At 26.8% G+C, this 16,307-nt stretch overlaps 1 protein-coding gene and 1 pseudogene across 1 annotated transcript; one reads left to right on the top strand and one right to left on the bottom strand.

The window, feature by feature from the left end:
* Nucleotides 1-1,575: 1,575 nt before the first annotated feature.
* On the top strand, nucleotides 1,576-8,211 carry LOC110266143 (uncharacterized). The gene is made up of 4 exons (XM_021110154.2): nucleotides 1,576-2,151; nucleotides 3,197-3,244; nucleotides 3,586-3,658; nucleotides 7,892-8,211. Exons 1-4 carry the CDS (start codon nucleotides 1,658-1,660, stop codon nucleotides 8,096-8,098), a joined length of 822 nt encoding a protein of 273 aa, XP_020965813.1. The 5' UTR covers nucleotides 1,576-1,657; the 3' UTR covers nucleotides 8,099-8,211.
* A 3,402-nt stretch (nucleotides 8,212-11,613) lies between these two features.
* On the bottom strand, nucleotides 11,614-13,152 carry LOC148550086 (uncharacterized; annotated as a pseudogene).
* Nucleotides 13,153-16,307: the final 3,155 nt, after the last annotated feature.

Below are 16,307 nucleotides of genomic sequence, written 5' to 3'. Positions count from 1 at the left end.
ATATATATATATATATATATATATATATATATATTTTAAAATATATTTTTATATAAATAATTGAATTATTAACTGATTTTTGATGTACAAATAATATATTGTGAAATATTTTATTTTTTGCTGTAACAACTCAAGGTTTTTAGAAAATTTTCAAGTAAAAATTTATTCATAAATATACAAAATTAATTTTGCGAATGTAAAAATTAGTTTAGTGTATTGACAAAAGTTCTAAATCTTAATTTTAGTCATAGCTAAATTTTTTAATATTCTAAATTTTTATAAATAAAAATAAATTTTTTTTTTGTAAATACAAAATTAATTTTATTTATTTATAAATAAATTTATTAGTGTTCTTAATTTTTATAAATACAAATAGTAGCAATTTATTATTTCTCATTCGATATTAGTAAATTAATATTATTTTTTATTTATTCAGTGTGTGCATATATAGTCATAAATATATACAAGACTAATTAATTAATTTAAAATTACTTTATACTACTCTAACTAAGAAAATATATAGAAGAAAAAAGTTTAGATAAGATGCATGTGCAAATTATTAATTAATTTTTTAATGATGTAAAATTTTAAAAGTAATAATTTTAATATGTGTCCTAATGCTAAATCCAAATAATAAGATAAAAATAAGGGAAAAGGTATATACACCAAACTCTTATTATTAATCTTCTTTGTTATTAATTGTGCATATATAACAAAGAGTATAGAGTAGTAGTAGATATATTATTGATGAAAAGTTTTTGACCATATTGGTATATCAATGTTTCAATAAATTTTAGCCGTTGATTTTAATTAGAGTAAAGTATCGTTTTTGTTCTCAATATTTGGGGTAAGTTCTATTTATATCCCTAACGTTTAAATTGTTCTATTTATATTCTTAATATTTATAAAAGTGATTCAATGTTATCCTATTATCAATTATACTAACAAATCAGATTATATTATTTTCACTTGGATGTATTCATTCTCAATTAGGTATCACTTGGATGTGTTCGATTTTAATATTATACCCACTATTTGTGTTTAGATTCAATTATGTCCCTAAAAAAGTGAATTATGTAAATATTGTAGAAATTAGTTTCAACATTTGATGAGCTATTTTCAGAGTAGACCATTGATTCTATCATAAACATTTGTATTCTAACTTCAAAAAGAGATTTTTAAAACTCAAATTAAAGCACTTATGATGTGTAATTGATGACAAAAGAACATCGAATCACGCTTTTACAAACGTTAGGGATACAAATAAGACGATTTAAACGTTAGGGACACAAATAGAATTTATCCCAAACGTTAGAGACAAAAATGATACTTTATTCATTTAATTATATACATATTATATTTTTTATAATTAAAATTAACAGTTAAAAATTATTAAAATATCAATGTATCGGTATACTTAAAAAAAAATTTTTTATATTATTAAAGAGAAAAAAAGTATGTGTGTGATTGAAATTGCAATGGTGGGTTGAGAACAGTGGAAAAAAGCATCCGGTTCCATAAAAGGACCAAACCTAACCACAAACCTTTTTTTAATCTTTCACCAAACAAGCCAAGGTTGCTTTATAAGGTAAAATAGCTGTTCTTGTTGTTGTAGTTATTAGTAGCCATAGCTATATACCTTACAATTCCTTCTTCCATGGCTTCCTCTTCTCACTTCCACCACCATAACCACTTCGAAAATACCAACAATTTTGCGGAGCAAGAAAAGGAACATAACTCTCAAAGACATGTACAACAAGAAGAAGAAGAAAATTGGCTCACGTTAGGGTTGGGGCTAGGAAGAAACGATGACGTCATCAACACATCATCATTCAATAATCAAGTAGTTCATCATCATCATGGATCAAACAATAATCCACAAGTTTTATTATGTTCTGATTCCTCATCATCCCATATAGGAAGCCATGGTGAACATCATCATCATCAACAACAACAAATGCTGAAATTAGGGTTAGGGTTAGGGTTTCAACAAGATTCAATGTTATTGGGGTCATCTAATAATGATCATGATGATGAAAATGGATCATCATGCCAAATTGATTCAACTTGTGGTGGTGGTGGTGGCGATGGTGATTCTCATGATTACAACAAGTGTGGATTGTGGTTTACGCTACGTTCATCTACCAACCGGTGAGTGAATGCTTTTCTTTAAATACTCTTCAATCTAATTCAACTCATCATCATCAATTAAGAGAGGGTATTAGTGAGAATTAGTATTAAATAAAACAATTAATTAATAATTTGTTATTTATTGCACTACTTGTTTCCATCTTATTTATACTAGTTATTTTTTGTTCATCAATCTTCAATCACACCCTACTCTCTTTATATTCTTATATATTTTTTGTTTTGGTTCTCATTAAAAAAGAAAAAAAAATACTTTTCCAATATTTGATATAGATGTTTCGGTTCAATTTTAATTTTTCTAGATAGATTGTATATTTAATGTTTTTTTTTTTTGAGAAATATTTGGCCCAATATTTTTTTATCAATTCTAGCTAGTTTTAGTTAGTGTTTTATTTTTATACTATCTATTAGGTTTAGAATTTAAAATTTATTAAAGTTGATAAAAAATAATAAATTTTATACATCATGTAGCATTGTTATTTTGTTATTATTAATATTAAAAAATTAATTATATGTGTATATATTGAGTGTAGGATTCTAAATTTCTAATAAGATAGATGTTAGTTTAATTTATATAGATAGATGTCTACTAATTTGATTAATATAAAATTTAGTAAGATAAGAGAATTAAATAATTGAAAAATAAAATTAGTAAAAGATATTTTTTGAATGAACTGTTCTATTTTATTTAATTACTCATTGATCATTTGAGTTATTTTTTGATAAAAAATTACTAGGAGTCAGACTCAATAGAATTTGATTAATTTGTGAATATATATAGTTAATTATTACTCATAAATTGTTCAATATTTTCACTTGTATATTCTGTATTCTTGATCTCATCACATAAGATACTAAATAATATATAAGAAATTACCCTTGATTAAATAAAATTCACTTATATATATATATATATATATATATATATATATATATATATATATATATATATAACACAGCTTTAATTTTATTAGTATTATTTTAGAGAGTGTTAATGATATTAATTATTTGGATATATGGATGGTGTTTCAACTTTCAACTATGTCAGAAGAGGAGAAGCTTTGCCTCAGATACCAAAGGCGTACATTAGAATCAGGTAATAATAATAATGGTGTAAGTTAGCATGCATAACTTATCACATCCATCATCATCACAATTTTTCCACATTGCTAATCAATAATCATGGTGTCCATTGAAATGAGGGGGTAAAAAAAAGCTATATTATTTTCCTTTTTTAATTATTTATTTTTAGGTAAAAATTCAAGTGAAATCGACTTCACGTGAAGTTGATATTTGAGAGCCGTTAAATAAAAATTTAGTCAAATTAATTAAATTATCTAATGATTCTCAGGTATCGACTTTACGCACCTGAATTTTCACCCTATTTTTATCAACTTTTTATTTTAATAATTTTTATATATGCTTGTGTTGGAAAAGGGACGAAAACATGACGGTCTTCATGGTTAAAAAATATCTTGTTACAAAACTTGGTCTCTCCAACGAAGCTGAGGTAGAACTTTTTCTCCCTTACTCTTATTTAATTAATTAGTTAATTAAATTCCATTTTTAATTATTACTTTGATCATTAATTAACAAAAAGCAAAAGCATGCATGCATTTGATCAGTGATGAAATGACAATTTCTCATCATTACATGTGTCATGTTATGTGATCATATGATATATCCATCTTCTAGCATGCATTGTCAGATTCAAGTGTTGACAAATTTTCTGTAATAATAATTAAGGTAGGTCACAAAATTATAGGGTTCATAAAGTAGGGGTGTAAGTTACCGAACCGGACCGAAAATTACCGCAAAACTGAATCGAAAATTATAACAACCAATTTGAAAACCGAAAAAATCGGTTTTTTTTTGTTTTTTTCTGACAAAATCGATCGGTTCGGTTCGGTTTTTGGTTGGCTTGATAGAAATCGAACCGAACCGAACCGAAAATATGCATACATTTCAATGTTTTAACCATTTTAACATTTAACCTAACAACAAAAATTCTCAATCCTTAACCATTTCAATATTTTATTCTTAATATTTTAGTTTATTGACTATTTTAAACCTTTAATTATTGTGATTCATATTCTTCTCATTAGAAATTAAAAACCAAAAAAATCGACTGAACCAAATCGCTGTTGGTTCGGTTCGGTTCGATTCGTTGTTGTAAAAGCAACAAATCGAACGATTGTGTGTCTGTAAGAACCGAACATATCAATTCGGTTGGTTTTTGGTCCAAAACCGAACCAAACCGAACCGATAACACCCGTCATAAAGTATTATGACCCCTTATTGAGTGATATTTTAATTTTAAAGGCTAACATAAAAAATAATAATGAACTCTAAATGTTATTTTGTTAATTATCATCATAATATAATATATACTTCATAACTACACAATAATCCCTGAAAAAATAGGGTTTAATTAATTAAATACTTTAATTTATAGTACTAGTAGTAGAGTGTACATATAGCGCCGAGTATAGGTCACTCATGACAGAGTATAGTAGTACTAGTACTTTAATTTATTACTTGCCCTGTTTAATTTATACTAATATACTATTTAGGCTCAAAATTTTGGTTATGGGATTTAGGGTGGTGTATTGGCTGGGAATGGGTGAACCTAGTGTATTTATGCATGGATGGAGGTGTCAGGTAGAAGAGTAACACGCGGGGGCGTGTTGCACCACGTGGGGAGCGTGTTGGACACGTGGCAACATATTAGCCAACACGTGGGGGTGTGTTGAAACACGTGAGGCGTGTTGAATGGTTTCTATAATACTGTAATACACTTCAAATATCAATATTCAACCAAAATACCATCTCTATTTTCATATTAAAAATAATTTCTGGATTATTTACACTATTTATTTATTATTATATTAAGTTTTGAGAAGTGAGAACAATAAAGTTCTTTCTTATGAATATATATACTAGATACGTTTGCACATGATTAATGACTTCATTAAAGGAGGTGAGAAATGTATTAATTTCATGTATATATGTCATCACTTTTCACTTTATAATAAAGAAGTCTATTAATGAAACTCTTTATGAGTAGCCTTGGCATGAGAGCCCTCATATGAATACCGAAAATATTTGATAACAAAAATAAAATCAGCTAAAATTTATTTTATTTAGTATTTATTAATAATTAATAAATATTAAATAAGATAAATTTTGATTTTTTTTTGTTTTTAGTATTATAAAAAATCAATACATTATAATTAGATATATCTTTTTTGAAAAGATTATAATTCTTATAAAAAATTATAAAATTGTATTCATTATAATCATTCCGAAAAAGATATGTTTTTATATTACATCTAATTGATGGGAATCACTTGGATGATACACTATAGCGAAACCTAATTCCAGCGGCTATTTTAAGGGAACGGTCAATTAGAACTGCCATCGCTGCTACCCTAATTTCACATATCGTAGCGTAAGAAAGTAGTTTATATATAAATTTGTTTATTTAAAAAAAAAACATGCTGCAATTTCAACCGCCGCGAAATTCATGTTAGATGTTTCTGTCGACCTTTTAGCGGCGGTTCAAAACTGCCGTGAATATCCAACGGTAACTAAAATTTCGAATTTCGCGGCGGTTGTTCCAACGGTTTTTCAAAACTATCACCGCTACTGTGCCGATGGTTGACCTGGCCGCATTTTGCTTGCCGCCGGGACCCGATGATAGCGGCGGTTATAACCGCCGCAACCCCCCAAAAAAACCTCTGCCGCTACACTGTTTTGTTGTAGTGATATATTACTAGCTAGCTAGACTTGTTCAAATGAAGCATGAGAAAAAAAAAGTGTTTAATTTTCTTTCATGTTTTGTTAGTTGAGTTACTAATTAAACTAAGGGTTATATATATGTGGGAGGGACAGAGAAAGAGAGAGTAAGCCAATTTTTCTTTTTTAATTTTAAAAATTCCCTTTTTTTTTAATTCATAAATTGATTTTATATGTATATCTAATTACGTATAATTAATATGATGGTAAAAATAATTATATTTTATATGTATTAGATGAATAATTATCTAAAAATTAGATGTAATATAAAAATATATCTTTTTCGGAATGATTATAATGAATAACAATAATAACTATACCTTTCATATATAGTTTCATACCAAGTGCTTATTATAGTTAATGATATGCCATATATATATATATATATATATATATATATATATATATATATATATATATATATATATATATATGAAGGGTAAGGTTTAAATTGAAATGTTTCGTCTACTTTTTTTTAAGCCTCGAAGCTTGAAGTGAAGTATTTCTCGATCGGATGATGAAAAAGTTATTACCTCAAAGGTAATAACTATTTGGACAAAATATCATTTAGAGGTATAAACACTAATTAATATTAATAGTTATAGTTATATAATTATAACAAATGGAAATGCTGATGAGTTAGGATCATGACTATGTCTAAAATATAAATTTCAACATCCATCCATGGTAATTGCAATTTTTTTTCCTTCTTATAACTGAGCAATGGATCTAATAAGAAACCGAGAAACAATAATACATAAATCAAAGCAAACGATCTAGAATATAAACTAATTAAAGGAAAATGAATTTGTTAAGATGTGGTGGAAGCTTACCCTTGAATTACCAATAAGAACTACCGGAGAAAATTAGCTTTTGTGGAATTAGATTTTAAGAAATGTTATGTGACTAAGTTATTTTTGTAATTAAATTAATCAAATTTTTTTTTGTATTTTCTCTTTTTTATTTGATTTTTTTTGTGTTAACAAATTATTAGACCAATTTAATTAAATTTGATTACCAAATTGACTTAATCATGTAGTACTATTGTTATATTTTTAGGGTACATTTGTTCTTATTTTTATATTTTATTATATTTTATTTTAAAAAAATTGTGAAAGAAAAAATTAGTGAAAATAAGATTTGCTGATGTAGTTGAACTTATTAGATCGAGATATACTAATAATTGATATGTTTTTTTTCCTAACAGATTAAACTTTTGAAATAAATAATTTTATAATAAAGTTTAATTCCCAATAATAATTCAATTTTTTGATATTTTAATCGTTGCAATTAAATTAACCAAGTTTTAAAATCTTCAAATAAAACTTTAATTTGAAATGTGATTAGTTCCATTATGAAGTCAATTAACCAAATTTCATGCATGGGGTCCTTGTCTTTTTAAAGCTCAACTCCTTTTTTAATTACCATTGTAATTGTATATGCTAGTGTATTAATAAACATATTAGCATCTATTGATCTACCTTTTAATAATAATAATAATAATAATAATAATAATAATAATAATAATAATAAAGTGAGATTAATTAAGATGATAAATATTTTTTATTATAACTAAAAAATTTTAGATTCAAACATTACAAATAGTAGTTTGTTTTATGAATTGAATAAAACAAAACATAGTTTAGAAAAGAAAGTTATATGTCAAATCTCTCTTATATTTCAATTACATATTGTAGGTATGTTTTATGAGTTTAATTTTAATGCACATATAGTGTAAAGCATTTTACACAGTTGTATAATTATATTTGATTTTGGGATGATTATTTACGCGGTCAATATGAAAAGTAGTTAATTTTTACTATGTGGTGTTATATAATTGGACGCACGTGTAAGACAAAATTAAATTGATGTTTTATTAGACAATGTCTAATTAATTGATGTTAGTTAGTTAATTCTAAATAAATTTGAATTTTGTTGAGTGTAGATTGATATCTTATGCATGGGTGAAAGCTTATCGCAGATACAAACATTGAAGCAAGTAAGAGAGGCTGTTTGGATACCTAGATTGGTAGAATCTTTAGATTCAACAACTTTCTCCCTTGGAGATTCCAATCATAATAATAATGATGATTATATGTCTTTAAACCATATCATGTCTCTGCTTTACCGAAAACATTGCTTTTTAAATTAGTTGATATATATATATGTTATTACTATTATTTATACTCTTGTTTTGATTTATCATCTTATTTTGAATATGGTTTTAGTAAAATATAAAATGAGAAAAAAAAATATAGTAACTGCCTTTAAATAAATCATTTTTATTGTAATTTTCTATTTTTTTTTTTAAGTTTGTGTTACATTTTGACCCAACTAGTAAGAAGATTACAATGATTCATGACACCACAAACATATGTTCTTGTTATACCTACTACTAATTTTATTCTTACACTATACATGAATCAACTACTTAATAAATATATTATATGTTATATGCTCCTATAATATAAGTGATCACTTTTTGAATATGTTGAGTTCTGATTTTTACACCATATTTACATAGTACTACTTTACTAGTATGTTTTTTTTTTCTCATTGGCACATATTTCCCATCTTTCCCACAGTTCCAATGATTTTTAACATTATATAGCAGTTGTATGTTTTGGAAATAGGGTTTTAAATACAGAATTTATTTTTGATTTTTTTTTTCATCAGCTACCAAAAGTCGCTTATTCTGGTTCATAAGTCATAACATTAATAAAATAAAGTTTTATTAATAGCATCATGTAAACACAGAGTAAGTTAGCCAATGAATGATAGTTCAAATGATATAATCTCTCCATACTCATCTAAGAGAGATTGTGGGTTGGATTCTTCCTATCTTTGATAAAAAAAAAAAAACAGAATAAATTAGAAAATATATATTTTCTAATACTTTAGATAGTTTCACCATAAATAAGATTACTGTTTTGTTTTCTTATGGGATTATGCATTTGATTCTTCTTCTTCCACTTTTCAATCTAAACTTAATTTCAACGGATTATATAACTTCACACAACATGGCTTAGGACAAATGTTTGAATTGATCCATACATAATATGAATTCTATTTTACTTAAAATATTTTTCAATCAATAAAGAATAGAGTATAAAAAAGACAGTTGAAGATAACAGCTATGTCATGTCAACAATATTATCCAAATCTGATTGGGAATTTTATATTTATTTGATTAGAAAAAGAATAGAAATGCATTAAATTAAATCAAATTGTCAAGTCAAAGACACTCATAATGATAAAGCAAGAGCAACAGGTGCTAGCTGGTTAGTTGTAAGGTGGCTACTCTGATAAAGTTGTCAGTTTTAACTTTTTGTAAAGACGTTTTACATTTTGTGATTGTTATTAATTTAAAAGTGTATCACTAAAAGTGTTGTTTAAAGAGAAAGTGTTACCCTTAATCGTAACTTGCTCTGATACCAATTTTTCAATTTCGATTTTTTCATTAATTTCCTTTTCGAAATTTCTATTAACTCTTCATATTTTGCTTCGAATAAGTTTATAATTTGTATAGATTCAATTGGTGGTGCTTTATTTAAAGGATTTTGATAAAAATAATTTGTAACTTCATAATCTAAAGTATTAACCATTTCTACTATTTCTCTTGTATTTGTTATATGATCATTTATTACTAGTCCTTGATGTATATTTATAATTCTGATTTCATATTTATAGTTTTTTAATTCTGTTTTAATTTCTATCATAATTATGATATTCTTTTTTGCATAGATTATTGTATATAAAATCTTTTATCTGTTTGTCTTTTTCTTTAGGAAAAGTCTAGGGGGCCAGCAACTTTGATAAATTCTAGCCAGCATGTAACTAGCAAAGAAAAGTGAGTCATTGGATGAAATCTCACACTAATCTCACACCATTAAAACTATCATTGATGGCTATTTGATGGCTACAAATCACAAAAGTTGCTGGCCCCCTAGCATTCCTCTTTTCTTTAATATAATTTCTCAAATCCTCAAAAACTTCTTTTATTTCTACACTTTCTCTTGTTTCTAAATATCTTTCTAATTTTTCAACTTCATTCTTCATTTTTTCTTTCAACAGTTTTAATTCTTTTAAGTCATAATATGGTTTTCCAGGCATCTATAAATTTTTTAAGTTTAATTCCAACTTGTTTATATTTATTCTTATTTCTATCCTTTTTATTATAAGATCATCAATTTCGATCTGAAGATTATTTAATTCCCTTTTATACTCCTCTATTTTACTTTTTAATTTTTTCGCCCTTTTTCTTTTTATTTTATTTTCTGGTTTTTCAATCTTTTTATGCTTCATTATTTATTTTAGAATTTCTGCAAACTCTATCATCGATTCATCACTATTTTCTAGAGACTCTATTAATTTTTCTAACTCTTCAACTTCTCTTTTTAACTTGTCATAGATTATTTTTAGAGCTTCAAATGCTCTTTGATTTATTTCAGAAAACTGTAAATAATTCAAACGATTTTCTCTTTCAAAAAGCTCTTGTTTCTTGTCTTGATATGTTACATATATTTCTTCTTTATTTATTGTCATAATTTAGTATTTAGTGTTTCATTTAATTTTTCGACCTTTTTTGTTAATTCTTTTATTTCAGAATTTTCTTCTTTAATTTTTAACTTAGATAAACTTAAAGGGCTATTAATTTTAGATTCTCTTATTTGAAAATTCGATGAAACCAATTTTCGTGATGGTTCTTTTAGTAATAAAACTGGGTTTTCAATAGCTTTATATTTTGGTATTTCTGTTTTTACAATTTTCTGAAATAATTCATCGACATAAATTCTTTCTCTGTTTTTAAATATTATACTATGATGACTATTTGTTAAAGCATAATTTATTGCATATGTAATTGAAAATGGTTCATCATTTTGTTCCATTAAATTCTTTCTGTGAAATTTATAAGCCAAACTTATAGATCTTCCAAGATTTTCAGTTGATAAAGGTATAGCATATTCAAAATGGGCATTAAATTTTACATTTACGTTTGCCAAATTTCCATGAACAATTCCAATTATATGATCTATTGGGTCATCAGTAATTCTTTTGTCATAGATTGCTAAACTTATTGGTGAATTAATTCCTTTCATATATGTAGATTTGATTAAGACTTGTATAGTACTAATATGAATCCATCCAATTTTAGATCTTTTTTGTTGATCCTTAATTTTCTCAATCTGTTTACTCAATTCTTCATCATTTATCAAAGCTATTTCAAGTTCTTCATTGGCAGATTTTATCTTTATAGGGGCTTCAAGTTGAATTTTTCCATAGTATATTATATTTTTTCTATTAAAAACTTCTTTTAAAAGACTTTGTTTATTAAAATTTTCATTTGATTTGAGATTTAATTCTGTTTTTAGAACAGCCTGTTTTTCATTATCTAATAAAGCCGTTAATCTATAATAATAAGATTCTTCCGTTAATTCTAAACTTTCTAAATAATTCATAACTAAAAAACTAGAATGAAGATGTACCTTTCTGGAGAAAAACTTCCTTTATTTAGTATATTTTACAATAGATATTTTTATCTCCAGAGGGGAGATTGTAGATACTAACTCCAGAGGGGAGTTTAGAACTATTTTTCCCTAAGGAAATTCTTTGTCAGACTACAGAATCGCCTCGGCAGCTTCCTCCTTGCTCTCCTAGCATATGAGTACTCTTAGCCTTCTGCTTTCTATTTTCTGATGCCTTCTTCAATTGCCTAAGCAACCTATTTATAATAGTTGGGTCTGATGGACAATTCCCATCCTTACCCTTCTTATGACGTCATTGCTTACGTCATTATTTGTTATCTTGCACCAGCTACATTATTGGTGCTTTATGACCTAAGCGCTTACGTTATTATGCAATAATGTTGAGGGATGCTTCAGATGCACTGTCCTCTTCTTTTATCATGTGGGCTTCAGATGTATTGTCCTCTTCTTTTACCATGTGGGTTGATTCTGTTTCATTATTGCTTTCTTCAGATATTTATGAGGCACATAGCTGGCACTTGTGGTCTTCTCTATCTTTTATCAAATAGCAGAGATTCCTCTTTATCCCTTCAGGGAGTTTTTCTAAAAGTCCAGATAAGTTGTAGAATGCTAATTCAAATTCTACCAAGAGTCTCATCTCTCTTTCTTCAATTTCATTTCTTTTGCTGGACACAAGTAGAGTATTTCTACTTTTATAATTAATCCTTGTGTGAGATTCCTTTGTTATTTTTTGAGTTCTTTCAAAGACCCTTGCTAATGTGCTGGCTAGCCTTCCTTCATGACTGTAAATTGTTAGATCTTGAATTTGATTAATTGGTTGAAAATTTTCTGGGAAGACGGACATGAATATTACTTGGTGTGCTGAAACCAAGCATTCTTCTTCTTCATTAAAAATAGGTTGACTGTTTGTAAATTTTAAGGATACATCCCTTGGATTTACATTGTCAATCATATTTTTAAATCTCTTTACTGCATCAACAAATCCTGCAGGAAACTCACTAATAATTTTTAGATCATTAAAAATTAAAATTGTATCAATTAATCCATACTGGAAGAACTGATAAGTGTCAGATGGGGAAGCATCTGGAAAGATAACCAGCTTTGTTAGTTGTTCTTTGGCAATAGGATAATATCCCAAAATTACCCTTTTTTCTTCAGTCCAATTCAGGACTATATTAAGGGTTTCTCTGAGATTTGATCTACAGACCATTTTCTTTTCCTTGATTTCAGCCCTTGTAGGAATGTTTCTTATTATTCCTGTTCTCTGGGTTTGAATTGGAGCTTTATCTGCTCTTTTTAGGGTTTGCTCTGGATGAAGAGCTTCATATTCCCTGAAGGATTCTTTTGCCTCTTCCAGTGTTAAAAATCCTCCTTTATGAATTATCCTTGATTGATGTGTGAATGGTGCTGCTTTTTCCCAGGCATCATATACTCCTTTCATGGGGCCATTATAAATTACATAATATTTTTTATCCTGAGTGGATTTTTTAATAATTTCAGCAATTGTTATATTTTCTGAAATTTTTTCTTCACCTGACTTGTCCACCATGCTTAGCTGGCTGAACTCTGATGGTTTTGGTTGTTGTGTTGATTTCATTGCTTGAATGGCCTTCTTGAGAGATTGGATCTGTGTTCTTATTTGCTGACAATGCTTGCATTTTTCGAGCTCTTGCTCATATTTTTGAATTTCTTGATCTAATGCGTTGTAGACGAACTCCATTCTCTTGTTAATGTATCTGCAATAACATTTTTGTCACCCTTAATATATTCAATCTTTATTGGATATTGTAACAAAAATAATTGCCATCTTACCAATCGTCCATGATTATAATCAACTTTTAAATTATATCATATGAAACCTGTTAGGTAACTTGAATCTGTCCTTAATGTAAATTCTCTGGGTAGTAAATCAATTTTCTATTTTTTTAAGAGATTTAATTGCTGCTAGAGTTTTCTTTTTATGAGTAGTATATCTCTGTTCTGTTGGAGTGAAAGTCCCTGAAATATACCTGCAAAGTAATTCCTTTGGGGAATATTTAGAATCTAGTGATTCTTTTTCTTGTTCCAAACTTCTTATAACTTTCTTAGCTTTTAGACATCCTGACCAGGTTATGTCTGAAGCATCTGTTTCTACTATTAAGTAGTCGTTTTCTTCTGGAATATAAAGTTCTGGAAGTTTTTCACATAATTCTTTGACTTTTTGAATTTGCATACTATCTTTTTCTTTCCATTTTCATTCTTTTTTAGTACTTATTTTTGGAAATAAGCTTTTAGTGTATTCTGTTATATTCTTTAAAAATCCTTGATCAGAAATATAATTTATACACCCTAAAAATCTTTGTAATTGTTTTCTATCTTCTATTTTATTAGGAAATAAATTTATCTTTTCTAAAACATTTGGTTGAAGTTTTAACTTTCCTTGAGTGGATAGAATTAATCCAAGGAACTCTATTTCCTGTTTTGCTATTCTTGCTTTCTTTTTGCTAAGAATTAATCCTTTTTCTTTACATCTTTCTAAAACTATTAATAATTTTTGAAGATGATCTTCTCTATCCTGTTTTGTAAAAATTAATATATCATCAATGTAAACTAAAACAAATTCATTTAACTCTTTTAGATTTTCTTCCATAAATCTTTGATAAATACCTGGGGCTTGCTTTAATCCGAATGGTAATACATTCCATTCATAGAGCAACACACTTGTTGATTCTTTTGTTGGGCAAGTAAAAGCAGTTAATTTCTTTGTTTCTTCGTCTAGACGAAGTTGCCAATATCAAGAGATGAAAACCAAGTTGCTCCTTTGATTTTTTCTAAAATAGAATCTTTGCTTGGAAGTTTATGAGCATCACCAATAGTTGCTTCATTCATCTTCTTATAATTAATTACCATCCTTTGTTTTTCCCTTTTAATTTCATTATTGTTTTCGACATAAAAGGCTGAAGCCGCATGAGGACTTTTACTTAATCTTATAATTCCTTTTTCCAAAAGATCTTTACATTCTAATGAGAACTCTTCTCTATCTCTTGCGGAATAAAGAATTTTATTTGGAACATTTATCTCTTTTGTAGGATCTTTTAATTTAATGCTTACTAATTCTTTATTTGTATTTTTAATATCTAAAGGATTTTCAGCACAAATTTCATCCAAAAGTTCTTCTATCTTTATTTCAAGATTATTTTTTGGAATATTTATCTGAAAGTATAAATTTAAATAATATGTTTCTAATATAGAAAATATTTTAAATTTTAAGATCTTATCTATAGTAGTAGTTGGTATTTTTATACGTTTTGATTTTTGATTTATTGAAGAATCGTGTGGAGCTCTTAAAACTATATATGTTAATTCTTGAATGAATGGATGATATAGCTTTAAAAAGTTATTTCATATGATAAAATCCATTCCAGAATCTAACATATATATAGATGGAACAATGAACCTATAATTTTAAATAAATATTTCAGCCATCTCTGCTTTTTGGTCAATTTTATGTATTGATTTGTCAGCTATTCTAACTCTTAATGGTTTCTTTAATTTTTTTCAATCAAGTTTTATATTTGTACTAGCAAAGTATTGTGTTGCTCCAATATCTATGAAAGCATTTATAAACTTTTCTGTTATTTTTATAGTAATAAATATGGCATTATTACTCAGTCTCTGAGTTTGTTTCTGAGACATATTCAAAAATATAGTCTAAGTTATCATCAGATTCTTCTAATGGTTCCATGAAACAAGACTTAGCAATTTCTATTTGTTTGGTAAGATCCTTTTTATCCTTCTTTTTTGGACATTCATTTGCATAGTGTCCTTTTTCTTGACAATACCAACACTTACAATTTTCTTTTTTATTTGGGCAATAGTCATTTTTTTGTCTTTTGTTTTTATTGTTATTTCTTTTTCTAAAATACCTCTTTTTTCTCCAGTTTGGATAGTATTTTCTTTTTTTAAATTGATATTTTCTTTTTCTTTGAAAATTTTTATTAAGACCATATTTTTGGGGTATCTCTTCATTATCCTGACAGCAAATTCTAATTATATTTGCAAATCTTTTTTGGTCGCTTCTTGCATACAACGTTCTTTTATTTTCTCTCTTATTGCAGAGGTTGCTCCACCAAAATTATTTTCAATTGTCCCTCTATTTATTTCTCTTATAAATCTTCCCATTATAAATTCATTAGCAGGATATGGAAGTTTTGTTATATACATACTAAGATAATGGTCTTTATCTTCTTCTTTTAATTTATAATAATGTATTCTATATTCACATATATAAGACTCCACATTACATAAATCATATATCTGAATATTAGCTAAATAGTTTTTTGCTTCTTGATATTCTTTATTATAGACTTCTTGTTTATGATCTATAATATTTTTTTCAAAAAATTCTTTATATAGAATCATCATTATATGTAATATCTTATCATAGACTGTTATTTTTGTTGCTAATTCTTCTATTATTTAGTTTTCTATTGATGTCATATAATCTCTTACAGTTCCTTTAGTATGAAACCCTATGTAATTCCAAATATCTCTTCCAGACAATTCACTAAGTTTTGGATTAGTAAAGGCTTCTAATAAGAAGGAATTCAACCAGTTCTCGAAAATTTCTTTTTCATTCCTTTTACAGTCTAAATTGAGTATTTTTTCTCCTTCAATTTCCTGGATTTTAGGAACGTATTTTGATGGTATTTTTGTATATTTTGAATCTTTATTTATAAACCCTTTTTTAAAAGCATAATTATCAAAACATGTTTCCCATTTAAATTGAGATTGATTATCCTTAGATGTTCCAGCTTCATTTTTTACTTGTATTGGAATTGTTGGTTCTTCGTCACTTTTTTTTTGGTGACTAAACATAACACAAAGAAAAAACAC

Source organism: Arachis ipaensis, chromosome B8 (genome assembly GCF_059453495.1).
Source record: "Arachis ipaensis isolate K30076 ecotype BB chromosome B8, ASM5945349v1, whole genome shotgun sequence".
NCBI classification, from domain to species: domain Eukaryota; kingdom Viridiplantae; phylum Streptophyta; class Magnoliopsida; order Fabales; family Fabaceae; genus Arachis; species Arachis ipaensis.
This window is presented reverse-complemented; position numbering and strand designations above follow the sequence as displayed.

Excerpts from the sequence above, each read along its gene's own strand:
- LOC110266143 (XM_021110154.2), top strand. The coding sequence starts at position 1,658 with ATGGCTTCCTCTTCTCACTTCCACCACCATAACCACTTCGAAAATACC. Across the intron at positions 3,245-3,585 it reads AAGGCGTACATTAGAATCAG|GGACGAAAACATGACGGTCT; the intron begins GTAATAATAATA and ends GTGTTGGAAAAG. Across the intron at positions 3,659-7,891 it reads GTCTCTCCAACGAAGCTGAG|ATTGATATCTTATGCATGGG; the intron begins GTAGAACTTTTT and ends TGTTGAGTGTAG.